The sequence below is a fragment of the Morchella importuna genome, assembly GCF_003444635.1.
Source record: "Morchella importuna strain M04M26 chromosome Unknown Morimp01GS001, whole genome shotgun sequence".
Classification (NCBI taxonomy): Eukaryota; Fungi; Ascomycota; class Pezizomycetes; order Pezizales; family Morchellaceae; genus Morchella; species Morchella importuna.
In genome coordinates this window covers 2,362,604-2,377,837 of record NW_025763398.1, presented here as the reverse complement: position 1 = coordinate 2,377,837, position 15,234 = coordinate 2,362,604, and the positions used below count along the sequence as shown (strand labels likewise).

At 47.4% G+C, this 15,234-nt stretch overlaps 5 protein-coding genes across 5 annotated transcripts; 2 read left to right on the top strand and 3 right to left on the bottom strand.

Moving 5' to 3' along the window:
• Positions 1–555: 555 nt before the first annotated feature.
• Positions 556–2,303, bottom strand: LAJ45_00603 (uncharacterized protein; the record flags this gene model as incomplete). The annotated part of the gene is made up of 5 exons (XM_046110204.1): positions 556–599; positions 658–883; positions 942–1,875; positions 1,947–1,960; positions 2,022–2,303. 5 exons carry the CDS (start codon positions 2,301–2,303, stop codon positions 556–558), a joined length of 1,500 nt encoding a protein of 499 aa, XP_045976897.1.
• A 1,594-nt stretch (positions 2,304–3,897) lies between these two features.
• Positions 3,898–5,037, top strand: LAJ45_00602 (uncharacterized protein; the record flags this gene model as incomplete). Its single annotated transcript, XM_046110203.1, has 5 exons — positions 3,898–4,015; positions 4,322–4,374; positions 4,556–4,675; positions 4,752–4,871; positions 4,993–5,037. 5 exons carry the CDS (start codon positions 3,898–3,900, stop codon positions 5,035–5,037), a joined length of 456 nt encoding a protein of 151 aa, XP_045976896.1.
• An 85-nt stretch (positions 5,038–5,122) lies between these two features.
• LAJ45_00601 (uncharacterized protein) lies at positions 5,123–6,352 on the top strand (the record flags this gene model as incomplete). Its single annotated transcript, XM_046110202.1, has 4 exons — positions 5,123–5,302; positions 5,390–5,791; positions 5,863–6,162; positions 6,257–6,352. 4 exons carry the CDS (start codon positions 5,123–5,125, stop codon positions 6,350–6,352), a joined length of 978 nt encoding a protein of 325 aa, XP_045976895.1.
• A 5,163-nt stretch (positions 6,353–11,515) lies between these two features.
• On the bottom strand, positions 11,516–13,133 carry LAJ45_00600 (uncharacterized protein; the record flags this gene model as incomplete). The annotated part of the gene is made up of 5 exons (XM_046110201.1): positions 11,516–11,943; positions 12,004–12,598; positions 12,653–12,753; positions 12,849–12,953; positions 13,049–13,133. The coding sequence occupies 5 exons, from the start codon at positions 13,131–13,133 to the stop codon at positions 11,516–11,518; spliced, it is 1,314 nt and encodes a 437-aa protein (XP_045976894.1).
• Positions 13,134–14,138: 1,005 nt separating this feature from the next.
• Positions 14,139–15,074, bottom strand: LAJ45_00599 (uncharacterized protein; the record flags this gene model as incomplete). Its single annotated transcript, XM_046110200.1, has 1 exon — positions 14,139–15,074. One exon carries the CDS (start codon positions 15,072–15,074, stop codon positions 14,139–14,141), a length of 936 nt encoding a protein of 311 aa, XP_045976893.1.
• Between the last annotated feature and the right edge of the window lie 160 nt (positions 15,075–15,234).

The window sequence follows — 15,234 nt, the reverse complement described above, 5'->3', positions numbered from 1 at the left end:
AAGAAAATACGCTATCCATATTAAAACGTACATGCATAACATACGGAGTAGGCACTCTATTTTACTCAATTCGTACATGTGCATACATGTACGCATGTTTAGTGCGTCTATGTGCTTTTTTTTCTCTCTTTCTTCTAGACTGAACATTCGTACTTATGGGACGAAAAGCAGAGATACTGTAACTATGACGTGGCAACGGAACCAGAAGGCTGAAAACAAGCAAAGGGTTAGGGTTAGAGTAATTCCGCACTTGTGAAAATTTCTACTTCTTGCACCAATCTTAATGCAAGTTTCCGAGTGATAATATATGAAAGCATTGATGCAAGTAAATATGCCCAAATCGTGATGGCGCTTGGGTATGTAAATACATGTACTTAAAATAGTTCAGACAATAAATAACGGTGGTATAAGTACGTGTGTACCTTAAAAGAAGGAACTGAAATCAACAAAACATATTACGTGAGTTATCATGACAAACGCCGCTACGAGAAACATCTTTCCATCATCACACCATAACTTCAGTCATTGGGGGTTTCAAAGCATTATTACAAAACATCAAGCTTTATAAGCTTGTTCAATCCTCTCGAGAAGCATATTGGCTGTGGTTAATGAATGTCAGCACTCGGTCAAAATTGATTGGTATATCAATCCACATACCATGATGCTTTTGGAAGACCAGCATAGGTCTCAGCCTCACAGCTGACTCTCCAGACCCGCCGATATTGACGCCAACTGTTTTCATCTTTTTCAAGAAAGCATCTCTACCAGGGGTATCCCAGGCGATGAAGGTTCCGCGATCCTTCCCTCTAAGATTTTGGATTTTGTCTGGGTACCTGGAGGCGAGTTCTTTGAGGCCTGAGTATAGATGGGCACCTGTCTCGGCCTATTTTCAATGAATTTCCATTAGTTTGAAATTGTAAGAGTTCAAAGACATTTCTTACTGTATTCTTGACCAGATCCAACCTCTGAATCTCCTCAATAATGCCGCGGAAGAGAATCGCTCTAACTGGATCTCCCATCCAGGTGTTAAACTGCCTATAAGGCATATTTGGCCTTAACAGGCTGTTGCCAAAATAGTACCCAGCAGTTTGTGCCTTCTTGGAGAAAGTCACCATATCAGGTGGAGAATCAAGTCCCCAATGTTCATGGGCCCAGAACTTACCCGTAGCACCTACACCTGTCTGGACCTCATCAACAATAAAAAGAACACCATGTCTCTTGGTGATGTCCCGGAGACCCTGAAAGAATACCGGCGATGCATGGTTGTCACCCCCCTCGGATTGGATGGGTTCGATAACAACTGCCGCGATTGGACAACGCCAGGTCTTTATGATGTCCTCGACCTCTGCAAGACAGCGCTGCTCCTCCTCCTTGTTTGCCTCAACATTGTCTTCTAACGGGTATTTCAACACCGGGAAAGAAGCCTGCGGCCAATCGAACGCGGGAATATCGAGCTTGTGTATTGGTTTGCTCCTAGTAGTACTTAAACTTCCGAAAAGCCTTCCGTGGAATGCTTTCTTAAAGCTCATAATTGCAAGATCTGGGGATCCGGGAGATTGATTCTTCATTGCACTCTCAATCTCCTGAGAAGTAAAATCTACACCTTCACCACGCTCGATGCGGCGTCTGTACATAAATGCAGCCTTATACGATGTCTCGATGGCATCTGATCCAGCCATACCAGTAAAGACCTGATTTAAGCCTTTAGGGGCAACCGAAAGGATTCCACTTTTCAAGATGGAAGCCCAATTCCCAGGCGGGAAGTTACCGAGCGCTGGGCGATTAATTATGAAATTGATCGACTCTGGAGAAGAGGCAGTGGCGTGAAGGTGCGGGTTGTTGTAGCCAACCGGAATAGACGCAATCTGGGAGTACCTATCGATACGTCAACCAACCGGGAAAAACAAAAAACCAAAAATGCACATTTTGATGCATTGAGAACTGACACGTCCAACAACATCTAGGAATCCATAGGGCCGGTTAGCAAATATATGTATTTAGCCATAGACGTAAAACCCCACATTACCGTCCAAATCCGCGATATAATTCCCCACACTCTTCTCGTAATCGCAAATCATGTTTAAGCTTCTTGTATCAAAAACAGAGTCTAGCTCATCAATTGCCTTCTTTGATACAGGGCCAGGGATTGAAGTCGTCACGGATGGTCCACTCGACTCATTGTTAAAGTAGGGCGAGGCAGTTGAAAGGGTAGCGTATCCACTACGGTGAAAGTTTAGTTGGCTGTGAGGAGCACTGATAGCGCGAGCTCCCACAGTAACAGAGCGACGGAGTAAAAAAGTCATGTTTCACGAAGATATGAAAATGGAAGCAACAAGGATTGGTTTGGGGGGTGTATGAGATAAGACCAGGGAGATACAATTTGAATTGGGGAGTGGGAGAAGAAATACTGTGTTGAAAGAGGGGACACGATAATTGAAGAGACCCGGGAACCTGGGATTATGCCATACGTGGGGACGTTGTAGAGGCGCGGAGGTTATCGTTATCGGTTAGCCAAGGCTCTCGGCTTTACGATCCCTGGGACCAACGGGCGTCCCCAGCAGGCTAGGGAGACGGAAGGCGGAAGGAAGGTGGAATGTGTCCAGTCGCGTGCTTTCTTTTCTTGAACCCCAAACCACCTACTACTAAACCAACGTCTGTCCATGTTGATGATGACCAACAATCCACAGTCCACCATGCAAACTGACGAATGGACATTGATTCTCTCGCTTATTCTCGGTTGTCCTATCATGCATATTGCTTGTTTAAACTAATAACCATCAATCTTAAATTCCACTTAAAGTCACTGGAGAATGCGAGTGTAGAATTCCTCATATGTAGCTGGTTGCAAAGGACGAAATGAAGTTTACAGAGATTTGAGTCCTCTCTTTGTGCAGCAGTGCTCCGCATATGAATGCCTAACCTGGGATGCGTGGGGGTTTCGTTTGAGAACTGAGAGCCACAGCACACACAGAAGTGACAGAACTGTAGAGTAGACAGGCAGGCGGGCAGCAGTGTGCTGCCTCCCGTGTTCCTATCGGCTCCATCCATCTCTGTCCAAAGATTAAGGGAGGCCAGCAACGGCAGTTAACTTAGGAGCCATTTAAAGATACATGTATCCAACGATTTCACGAACACACATATATATATATACTCTACTTCCCTTGCGAAGGCTCTCTTTTGCCCACTGCGGCGACCTGCTCCAACCTAACCGTTCAATGTTCCTCCATGTCCCATCTGAGTTGGTTTGGGTGTTGCTGATTGCCCATGAACACAGGATAGACAATAGATTAAAAAGGACAGAGACATAGATCGAATATAACTGCCTTGATGAACAAGTATACTCCTTTGCGTGTCGATATATCTGCTGCGCTCTCCCTTTCTTGCTCGTCCCATTTCCCATTTGTTTGCACACTTGAAGATCTGCTCGAAAGATTCACTTGGTAACAATATGGCCACCATGCAGGGCTGTTGTCTCCCAAGAACCCCTGAATTCTCTAGAACCCATTGCCCCGTCGACGGTCAACTTTATAAGCTTGATACATATCTGCTTTATGGAACAGCTACGGTACTGATCTGAGAGCTTATTGCGCACGCTTATCTGAGAGCGTTTAGGTGGATATTGACTTCGTTCCAAAAAAAGAAACAAGGGGGACAACCGAAAAGCGACTAACGGAACGGTCCAGCGACAGCTGTTTCTTAAACCCGTCCGGCTGGTTGGAAAGAGATGCTCTCTTGTTTATTATTTTTCTCTATGCATCTTTATTTATTTGCATTTTTGCAGAAGGTCGTGGGTGGAGCCTGCAACGGTGCTTGCCTGTAGTTTTCCGTAGTGATTTCCCCATCTGGGCCACATCTTTATCCGTGCCAGAGCGTACAAAGGATGTTACCAGAGCGTGGATGCGGCAACGAAGGGATCCTGTGCATCTTCAGCAGAAGTCGGTGAATCATAGAGAGAAACGGACATTTAGGAATGAGGTGAACTCTGGTGAAGTAGAGAGCGTTGTACAAGGAGGGGGTGATTCTTTTTCTTGATCCCATCAAGTTCGTTTCTCAAAAACCGCTTTAATCATTATATTTATTTCCTTTTTCCCCGTTTTTCCTTTTTCCTTTTTTTTTTTTTTTAGCCCTCTCTCTACCTACTCTATCCCATTTCTCCGCCGTCCACACCCCCTACTACTCGGTCAAAGCCAACCCACACCACCGCCCAATCCCACTTCACCACAACCACAACCACTTACCTACTCTGCTGCCTACCTATCTCTCCTCATAACAATTCACTGATCTTCTTCGCTGTGAATCAACCCTTCTTCTCCACTACCAGTCCCCGCAAAACCTTCAAGCATCCCTCTGTTGCTTAGCTTTCTCTGTCGCATCGTCAGTACTCCTAACAAACCGCCTCACTTTTTTCGCCGCTACCATCGTTGTGCCTGTCTTCCCCGTTACCGATTCTTGTTACCATACCATCCCGCTGCATCCAGTCCCTCAAACACTTCATACCATAACACAGCCTTGCTGTCCTTGACCCTTCATTCTAACGGCCATCTGAATCATACAGCCCCATCCACCATCAGTCATCTATCTTCTATCAGAATCACCATCATCATTCATCTTCAAACTTGCGTTTTCTTATCAACAGCGAAATAACAAATTCTTGCTATTCTGCGAGACAAAGACTGTGTAGATCGTCCTTGCGTGTCTTTCTTCTGATTGAGCAGCCCCCTCCCCCAAGTTTTTTCATCAATCAACAATAGCCCCTGCGTATTGCAAAGAAAATTTGCCCGCTAGCAGCTGCAAAAGAGCGCAAAGCCACTCCGCGCACGACGCTCTCGTCAAAGAACCCCTTCTTCCTGCAGAAACCTCATAAAAATCAGGTATGTACATCCCCTCCATTGTTTATCCCTCCACCGTCGCCATCGCTATCAAAATTCGTTTGCGCATCGGGTCAACGAAAAGAACAAAGTTAAGGCTAACCCGAAACGCGTGGGTGCTCAGATCCGAGCTCCCAACAGACTCAAGTCCCGGTTCCTGTTCCCTTAAACCTTCTTCCCTTCGCCTCTTTCTTTCCTTCCTTTTTTCCTTTCTTTTTTTTTTTTAAACTCCCCCACCCCGCTCGTTTGCAACAATGGCGGATCAAGCCGACGTCGACTTGGATTCTATCATCGACAGACTGTTAGAGGTCCGTGGTAGCCGCCCCGGAAAGCAGGTTCAACTGCTCGAGGCCGAAATTCGCTACTTGTGCACAAAGGCCAGGGAGATTTTTATCTCACAGCCCATTCTCCTTGAACTAGAGGCACCCATTAAGGTATGCTGCACTATCGCCTAATGATGCCGGTTTCGGCGGCCATAGGGTCTCGGCAGTGAATTGCTGATATATGATTCTCACATACAGATCTGTGGAGATATCCACGGCCAATACTACGACCTTCTAAGATTGTTCGAGTATGGTGGCTTCCCCCCCGAAGCCAATTATCTCTTCCTCGGTGATTATGTCGATCGAGGCAAACAATCTCTGGAAACTATCTGCTTGCTTCTAGCATACAAGATTAAGTACCCCGAAAATTTCTTCATTTTGCGCGGTAACCACGAGTGTGCCTCAATCAATCGTATCTACGGATTCTACGACGAGTGCAAGCGGCGATACAATATCAAGCTATGGAAGACCTTCACCGACTGCTTTAACTGCCTTCCCATCGCTGCCATCATCGACGAGAAGATTTTCACCATGCATGGAGGATTGTCTCCGGATCTTAACTCCATGGAACAAATTCGCAGGGTTATGAGACCTACTGATGTAATCCTCCTCCATGTTGAGCAGCGTATATTAAAAAATCTGGTCATCTAACTATTCTACTTGAAAACTAGATTCCCGACTGCGGCCTCCTTTGCGATCTCTTATGGTCAGATCCCGATAAGGATATAACCGGCTGGAGCGAGAACGACCGTGGTGTTTCATTCACCTTTGGTCCCGATGTTGTGTCCCGATTCCTTCAGAAACATGACATGGATTTGATCTGTCGTGCGCATCAAGTCGTCGAAGACGGCTACGAGTTCTTCTCCAAGAGACAACTCGTCACATTGTTTTCAGCGCCCAATTACTGTGGCGAGTTCGATAACGCTGGAGCTATGATGAGTGTCGACGAAAGCTTGCTTTGCTCCTTCCAGGTACGTGTTCAAAAAATTTTCAAATACATATGCCTGGCAGAATACCCGCTATGACCTGTCACTTGGTCTCGATTCTAATTCTTGTGTTACCTAGATCTTGAAACCCGCCGAGAAGAAGCAGAAGTACGTATATGGTGGCATGGGTGCGGGCAGACCGGTTACTCCCCCCAGGAAGCAGAAGAAGAAGTGAATCAACATTTAATTTCTTTATCAACGTCAGCGTTGGCTGTAAAAGGTCTACGGTGATATTGAGAATGTGTTGGATGGGCGGGGTCCGGTACGCTTGCTAGAGATTTTAATTGGGGGGCTTCTCTTATTTTAAAGAAAAACATTCAAGAGGAAAAGGGGGCTAGGAATTAGTTGAGGTTCAAAACGGTGAAGTGGGGTCTCCATATTTTTTTTTGATCCTGACGAACCCTATTCTTCTATGAATGGTTGCTGTCGTGTTTTGTGTTTGTGTTTGAGAAATGAAATGATATCGGTGGATAAAGCTACGTGCAGCGACAATGTGGGGACCAGCCATGATAAAGGTGAGATGGTTGGGCAGCTGATTCCAGGTGCGACTTGTGGTATGTAACTGCGTCCTGGAAATTTTCAGAGCGGCGAGTACAAAAGCCAAAGGAAACCAAATCTGTTGAAAGGAATATTCATGTGCTCTACTCAATGTTTCCCTCTCGTTTTAATCACTGCTTTGCGTTTTCATGGCAGGTTTTGAGCGAGAAAACCCTTTGTGAATGATTACGCTTCTGTTCGTTTTACATGATTAATGCCTGTTTCTGGTTAACACTTTTCTTTTCCTCAAATACACTTTATATTCTTTTTTTACGTAGTTGGTTCGCGTTGCTTCGGTATGTATTTTTTTGATGATTGGTACTAGTGGGGTTAGATGGCGGGGTATGAAAGTCTTGTTATCAAAATTTATGTCTTTTTAAGTCCATAATTATTTTCAGCATGTGGTTCCCCCATCCCCTTCCCGGTTGTTCCAGATGCATGTTTTTTTTACGTTCCCTTAAGTCTCCCGGATGATCATGTCTTATTTATCTCATTGCGTCTTAGGCCCGTTTCCCATCCATCATATCCTTATCGTAGCGGGCACCTGAGAGAGGAACTTGGGCACGAGACTATACATCGTTGTGCCTGTACCTACTCGTTGTTCCTGACAATTCCATACAGTAACTCCCGGGAGAGGGGGTTTTTCCCCTTGCTGACCTTTTTTCTTCTCCTGTCTGTCTGTAAGGCTGCTTTTTCCTGCCCCCCCTCGTGACCTTTCAATATGCTTCCCCAACCAACACGCCCACGATATCGATGTGATTTCGATGACCAAGCCACATAGATACTTCTCCCGATTTAATTGTGGGGAGCACATACATGTCCTTACGCATCCAACGGCCGGATTCCAGACTGTCACTTACGCACGTGGGTGGGGGAGTGGAGGGGGAAGTGGAAGGTGGGAAGAGGTGGAAATGGGAAATGACTACATGTACCCTAGACACGGTGTAGAGATTACTCCTGTTTTGATTATTTTATTTTGGTTTTACGATCACGATTTCCGATTTCCGATTTATGATTCCGATGTTTTTCGTTCTTCCCCCCTGTTTTCTTTTTTCTCCTCTTCCATGGCTACATGGCCAGGTAGGGGGGAGGTATCCGGGAAGGTTAGTATGGGATGGATGTTGCGTTGCGTTGCGCAATGCCTCTCTCTGGTGATATGACAGCTTGTGATAACGAATAGAAAATGTATGACTGGAGTTACATTTTGCACATTACATGTATGTACATTTATGCAGTGTTTTTATGCCAACATTCTATTCTTCGGTGTCACTCTTTTACGATTTCTCTTAAGTTAAGAGATCCGTTCGACAACATCCCCGCCGCTCCGTCTGTCCCGGATTCTTTTTTGCTCTCGGATTGCTTCTTTTGGGGCGGTTTTGTGATATGAATGTGTGGAGATTCTGCCCCATATCGGATCGTACCTACTCATATTGATATCTACCCGTTCATCCGGGACATCTCTTGAATGAGTCGGTTTGGTAGATGGAGGGGGTGAGTGATGGGGGTTGAACTGTGTTTCTGTGAGGTAGAAGTGATTAATTGAGACTTGTGATATCTCAACACTTTCCTCAAGCCCTTTCCACGACGCAGACGGACGTTTCAGAAGGCCCCTAGGTGGATGTGACCAACTCCTCCTATCATGTACCAGTACCTACGGGCCCACATATCTTTCAATCGCGATACTCCGGGAGTGACCAGGGTAGATAGACCAGGTAATCTTTAGTTTTCCATAAACGGTGGGAAAGAGTATCAGGTTGATATTTCGAATCTCATTTCTCTTCTACCTCCGGTTTTGGTGGTGGCCGGGGTAAGAGATATGTATGGATGGAACGGGAGAGATCAAAATTCTAAAACGAACCCTTTCGGAAGCTGCCGAGGGCCCCTCTCATCCCCTCCCCCGCAATACGCACGGACCAACGGTTGCGGAGCCGCATGGGTCTGGACTCTGGACTACAGAGTGGTTGTGGCTGTGGACCATGACTAAGGCACATGGTACCGATGTTACTAGGATCCACTGATTCTGGCGATTCTGGCGGAGATGGGTCTACGTACCGTAAGTAATAGTAGGCACTAGAGTCTAAAGTATACATACCTTCAAGTCACTACTGCTATGATGCACCATGATGTGGGCATCAATAATAATTGGTATGTAGCCAACCGACCTTCCATCTATCAGCCACAGCTGCAGAACCTTAGAGGTCTTTCTTGACCCGGTATACCCCTATGATAATACCGTCCGACCTTGTAATATCTTCGTAACTTTTGTTATTACAATAGCAGTCCCATAACTTTTAACTTTGAAGGGGCCCACTCACTCGCTTTCTCGCTCCCTCACACCAAGAAACAGCTTTTTGTCTTTCCCCGTCTCGTCTTTTCTTTTTTTCTTTTTTTCTCCCCTCCAGACCTTACTTTTTCCATCCCCCGGCCAAAGATGGGGGCGTTTGAACGTTCAGCCGCGGTGGATAGATAGAATATGTAGATAGATATCGGGGTATGCAGCCTCGGAATCTCGCGGTTCGTAGGATTACCGTACCGCCCAAAGAAAGGAAAGGGAAAAAGGAAAGAAAGGGGCGAGAAGTGAAGTGCATTTACATGGCATTTTTCGTTGTTTTTTCTTGTTCCTCTTTTTAATGGCTCCTCGATTCGTTCCGATAGCATTAACCAGTGACCCGATCCGCGGGAATCACAAAAAAAAACATAGTGAGGTGGGCAGATCTAGATTGGTGGTGGAGGGGTGGTGAGTGATGGTTGGTGATCCGGGATAGGTTGCGCTTTTACACGCCTAGAATTGTGAGTATTATGATTTTTTGCAAGGTATAATAGGTACTTCTGTTTGGTTTGAGTGAATTATTTTACTTATCTAGGATAAATTAACAATGTTTGCTCTCCGCGGGTCCGGGACAGCCCCGCCGCGAGCGCAGGTGACCAAGCGCGGGGTCTTCGCCGTGAATGACATTATGTAGGTACATCATCCAAAGCGATTGGTGGTTGGTTCCAGTCCAACCCCATCCTGGTCATCGAGTAAGAAACACACAGCCCTAATCTCATCTTTAGAAGACCGACCAAGAAAAAGGGTCCCGCTACAGTGGCCCCAGACCTATAAGGGCAGCTAAGGCCTGGGCTGTCTGTCTTGCTGTCTGTCTTGTCTTGATGATTTGTCAATATAGGGAAGGAGAGATGAAGAGCCTCTTGCTTCCAATATATAGCTCAGCCATTACGGTAACTGTCGTCACCTGTCTCGAAGACACCTGCGCACACAATTTGACCAATTATACATAACCCTAGCCTGATAAGCCTGAGTGCGCAGTATCGACACCCCTCACAGTCCCTATTTCTGAATCTATCTAGTCTTTCAAAATTATGCATATTCCAACCCGATGTCTAGCTAGGCACCTGAGTACACAACCAGCGAGAATACTATCGGCGCTTATTTACAGTATGGTAGACAGTCTATAGCTAGCATAGCATACCGAATGCATTCTTTTGGGTTGGGGAATTTCGAAGGTGTGGATGAAAGGAATTAAATCTCAGCCCTCCTCCAATTAGAGGAACCTTATTCAGGTCTCTAATCAGCTTCCGCAGAAATTTCTACTCGAAGACCGACCAATCATCAAGACATCGGCCTTCTTCCGTCCAACGCACTTTTTTTTTAGCCTGCTTCATGGATTATCACTCGAAGAAATTTCTGTCCCGTTGCGGTGAAAACGTCTGCGCCATGCACCATGCGTCATTCTCGTAAGAAGGATAAAAGTTAGGTTACTTAGGGGTTATAAACTTTGTACATCTCCCTGTGCCGAAACCTACAGCGACGACTATATGTGTTCTCATCCTTTCGATCCACACGCGCCCAGGACAGGCAGTCATCCCACCATCATTGTAGGTCAACATCGAGTGATCACATATGACGGCCATGACGGCCCAACACCCTCCCTCCAACATCATACCAGCTACCAAGCTCTCAGCGAGTACACCCTGGCACGATAAAGCATATCATATGGCGTGAATAGCCCCCCCCCCCCCCCCCCCTTTTTCTTCTTTTTCTTTCTCTCCAGCTGAGAGCTACATGTACTCCTAAATCTCTACCCCCCCCCCAAACCAAGTAACTACATGTACATCAGAACCGTCACCAGCACCACCAGTAAACCCAATTTCTGCATGCACCCAACTCATACCCTCGGGACTGCTTGCACGAGGATGACATGGCTGCATACATATATACGCATGTTGACCTCCGTACGTACGTAAGCTTATATAGGCGTGGGGTTAATCCGTCATCTCCTTGGAAGCTGTGCCGAGTGGGGGAATGCATGCATACGAGTGGGATTAACACACCGCGTGTTAGGATATAAGCATAACGAGAGGGACTTGAGTCAATTGCCATGTGCAAGGTGGATGATGTAGTTTCCGGAAGGAAAATACGTGGGTGACCACAAGGTTTACCCGGCCGTTGACCATATGTATGCAAGGGTAAGAATGACCGGAGAGCCCCCCCCCCCCCAAATATCCCACACTTCATACTTCATAGGTTCAATCTAAAAGTGAAAAAAAAAAAAAAAAAAAAAAAAAAAGCAGACAAGAAAAATGAATTTATATGTATCACTCCCAGTATACATCACCCACAGTACTTTTTTCTTCCGCGCTCAAAACAAACAGTACAAAACCAACCCCCAGCCTCTATCAAGCTCTCGATTCATAGTAGTTAAGAAAAAGGATATATAAAAATATGCACTAAATAGTAGCCCTCCCCGCCATGCGATAATGACAACCCATGCAAACTATCGGCCTACAGTAAACCTAGAATCTACAATACCAGGCTTCCAGGATCCTTCTCCAAGTATCCCTTAACTTTCTCTAAGAACACCTTTGCTCGCGCCTCCTCTATACTTGGAACAACCAGGCTGAAGACGTTTGGCTCTGTTGCAGCGATTCCAGAGTGCGGTGGGAGGGCTTTCTTGGCTGGGGTGGGTGCGGTAGTTCCGGCAAGGATATCGATTATATCAAGCTCCACTGATGGCGCAGAGCCAACAAATGTGGCTGATGGGAGTGCGGTGATCTGGGGAGTAAAAGTCCCGCGGGAGGTCTTGGGGGTGCCGGAAGAGGGAAGACCGAGAATCTCATCGAAGAGCTCGGCGGCAGTGGGGGGAAGGGGTGAGGCGGGGAGATTCTGGTTGGCTTTCTCTGTAGCTTTGGTGATGAATGATGAAAGAGGGAGATGGACACCGAGGGTTGCTATTTCATATCGTCAATATTCCGCAATCTCGGAGAGTAAGTTCTAGGACGTAGATATACCTTGAAGCTTGCTCTGCACCTTCAACACCTCGCTGAATGAAACCTCAACCTTCAATTCACTATCCCGAGGGACCTCAACCTTCTTCTTCTCCTCTACAGCCTTCTTGGGGGCAGGCTCCTTCTTCTTCGGCGGTGCAATCTTGATATTACTCAAGTCCAGCTTCCCGCCCTTCGCAATCCTGCTCCCCAGCTCCTTCGGCCAGCCCTTCTCAATTGTTCCGAGGAACGCCAGAACATCTCCCTTCAATAACCTTCCCTTTGGCCCAGTCCCCGCAATTCGCGAAGCATCCTCCTTCGAGACTCCATGTGTGCGGAGCAGGTGCGCAACTGATGGAGATGGCGTGGTGGGGGTCACGGGAGTGGCGTGGTTCTGAGCTGTGTCGGGCGTAGAGGAAGCTGAAGACTCTACCTTAGCTGGCCTGTCTTCCGGCGGCGGCGAGGTGGTGTCTTTCTTTGCTGATTTCTTGTCGACTGATTTGGGTCCGGGGCCGGCATTGTCCTCGGCGGGGAGCTCAAGGGCGGAGATATCATCACCCTGCTCTGCGATGACGGCGATACGGGTGCCGACCTGAACAGCCTTGGCTCCAGCATTGATCTAATCCCAATAAGTAGCTGTGTGGCGGGTATGTAAATAGTGAAGTAAATATACCATTATCTTAGCCATGATACCATCTTCCTGGGCCTCGACATCCATCTGAGCCTTATCGGTCTCAATCTCCAACAGGACATCTCCCGCAGAAAACTCATCACCTACTCACCCCATAATTCGATCAGTACTTAGTCCCAATCTCTCTCTTATTGTCGATGTAGTAATTTTGTCTAGAGATAGATGAGAAGCCACCAACCTTCCTTAACCTTCCAGCTACCAATAGTGCCCTCAGTCATGGTCGGGCTCAGCGCAGGCATGTTCAAGTTCGAAGCGGCATTGTTCGCAGCCGTCGCTCGAATCCCTGTGAATAATAACAATGTTAGCCATAGCTGTAATTGTCCCAAGGCGAACATTCCTAAAGTCGTGGCGGCGGCGCTAAGAGGGGGACCTCCATACCTCTGGTAAGAACCTGTCGCCGTAATGGAGCACTGGGAACAGTGCCAATTAGCCTGTTTGAGAGTCGACGGAACGAAGCAGACATTACTAGAGATTTACGGAAGAGGATATGGCGTCGTTGTCGAGTAACGGTGTTGAGGGAACAGGAGGTTGTTGACGGCTCGAAGAGGTTGTTGTTTGGGGGGGGGGGGTGGTGGTGGTGGTGGTGGTGGGCGTTGAACTTTTTTGATTGTGGTTCCCGCTTCCGCCAGCCAGCCATCCATCCATCCAGCCAGCCAGCTTCTGACTTCACTTCACTCGGAGTGGTTTTTTTGTCGTTGGACCAGGGTGAAACTTCCCTCACCCAACAAAAAAATCGCTAACTTTTCTAGAAGGGCCGGAAACCCTTATCTACGAAACAGGATAATTATTTCTCCGTTGGAATTTGCAAGCTGTTTGAGTTACCGTGCGCTTGGCGGTAGACACAGCTTTTCTCCTCGATTATTTAGGTGCTGTGCTGTGTTGGGAAAAGCGCTGAAAAAATTCTGAAGGGTTTTCGGGTTTCTCGGCGTTGCTAGCTAGAACTGGAACTGGTACTCGGCATGCCGAGAGACTTTACGTCCCCTGTTTGGATTGATCCCGATACATGTAGCCCGGCTTTGATTGATTGATTGATTGATTGATTACTTCATTTAATTGTATCATGTATCCCGGCTTGCTTTACTGGGATACATACCCGTTACTAGACAGGTTAATTGCTACAATTAGCACTGTAGCGCGCGTAGACAGCTTCGGAGATGACATGAAGGGTGTCTGGACAGGAACAGTCTTTCTTTTGAAATAGAGATTGTTTTCTCCGACACAAGCCACAATTGATTCTGTGGTAGAATCTTTGTCGTTGTACAAGTACCTAAGTACTCATAGGAAATCATCTGGGCCGCCGCCAGAACCCGAGTGATATTACATGCACCGCCACTGCAACCATCATCCCATGGAGTGATTGGTACTCATACTGTTACCCAATCTACAGAAATCACCACAGTGCTCCCTAAAATATCTCAAATTACGAGATATAAATATATACAGATATCTACATTTTCACCCCCCTCCCCTACCTAGCCTGCTTAAAGAGCAAATCCAGACCCCTCTTCTCCCACACCCACCCGTCCTTACTCAACCTAAACTTCCCCTCTCCCTCCGCCCTCAGCAGCACAAACCCACTTGTGCTTAGCGCGCTCCTAAAGAAATCAAACGCCTTAAACGGTGCGCCCGTAACTCCATGCTTAATCTTCGTCACCATATTCCTCGTATCCTGCACCTGGGTCTCCGCCGCCGGCGCTGCCTTCAACACGCCAATTGACTGCAGCGGCTCTCCCAGCGAGATAAGATCCGGCGACGCAATCTCAATCTTCTTCATCGGGAGAGTTGGTAAGATTGGGCGGCGATGCAGTGTGATCGAGACACTGGCGGGGGAGCGCGTAGTTGCGGGGATAGGGTGGGCATGAATGACCTGAATGAGGCGAGTTGGATAGTATGCGACGCCCAGGGCGAGCACCATCATGATTGAGATGCTGACATATGTTGTTTTTACGACCCATTCCGGGATGCCTGGGCGCCTGTTTGCGATGTTGGTCTTGAACGTGTAGACGCTCCAAGCGATCATTCCCGCAGCGAGGCCGTAGCAGCCAACGACAAAGAGGCGGTTGTTGCATGCGTAGAGCAGGATTTTCTTTTTGCCCGAGTTTCCCAGCTGCTCGGCGAGTGAGAAGTATTTTGGTGCTGCTGCTAGGGGAGGCGCTATCTTGAGCGGTGCTGCTGCTAATATGGGCTTCTTTTTCACGGCATCGGGAGTCTTCTTTTTGGCGGCCTTGGGAGCGGAGGAGGAGGAGGCTTTCTTGCTGGCATTCCGTACGAGCTGCTGCGGGAAGAGTTGGGGCCGGAGCAGGCCAGCGGTTGCTGTCTGGCGCGAGGAGAGATGCTGGAGGAGGGGCAGCAGCTGCGGGGCTTTTCGCGGAAGGAGAGATCGGCCGCAAATGGAGGACACCATATTGTAAAAGCGGATCTCAATTACTTAATCGGTGTGCGCCCTTCAGATCAAAATATACTGGGTTTCGAAGTTTCGCCGGAGGGCCCGGGCTTTCGGCTGGTAGACGCTCAATTGTGAGGAATCAGGATTGCCTGGGGCTGCGGCTCTCGCAAAGCAAGCA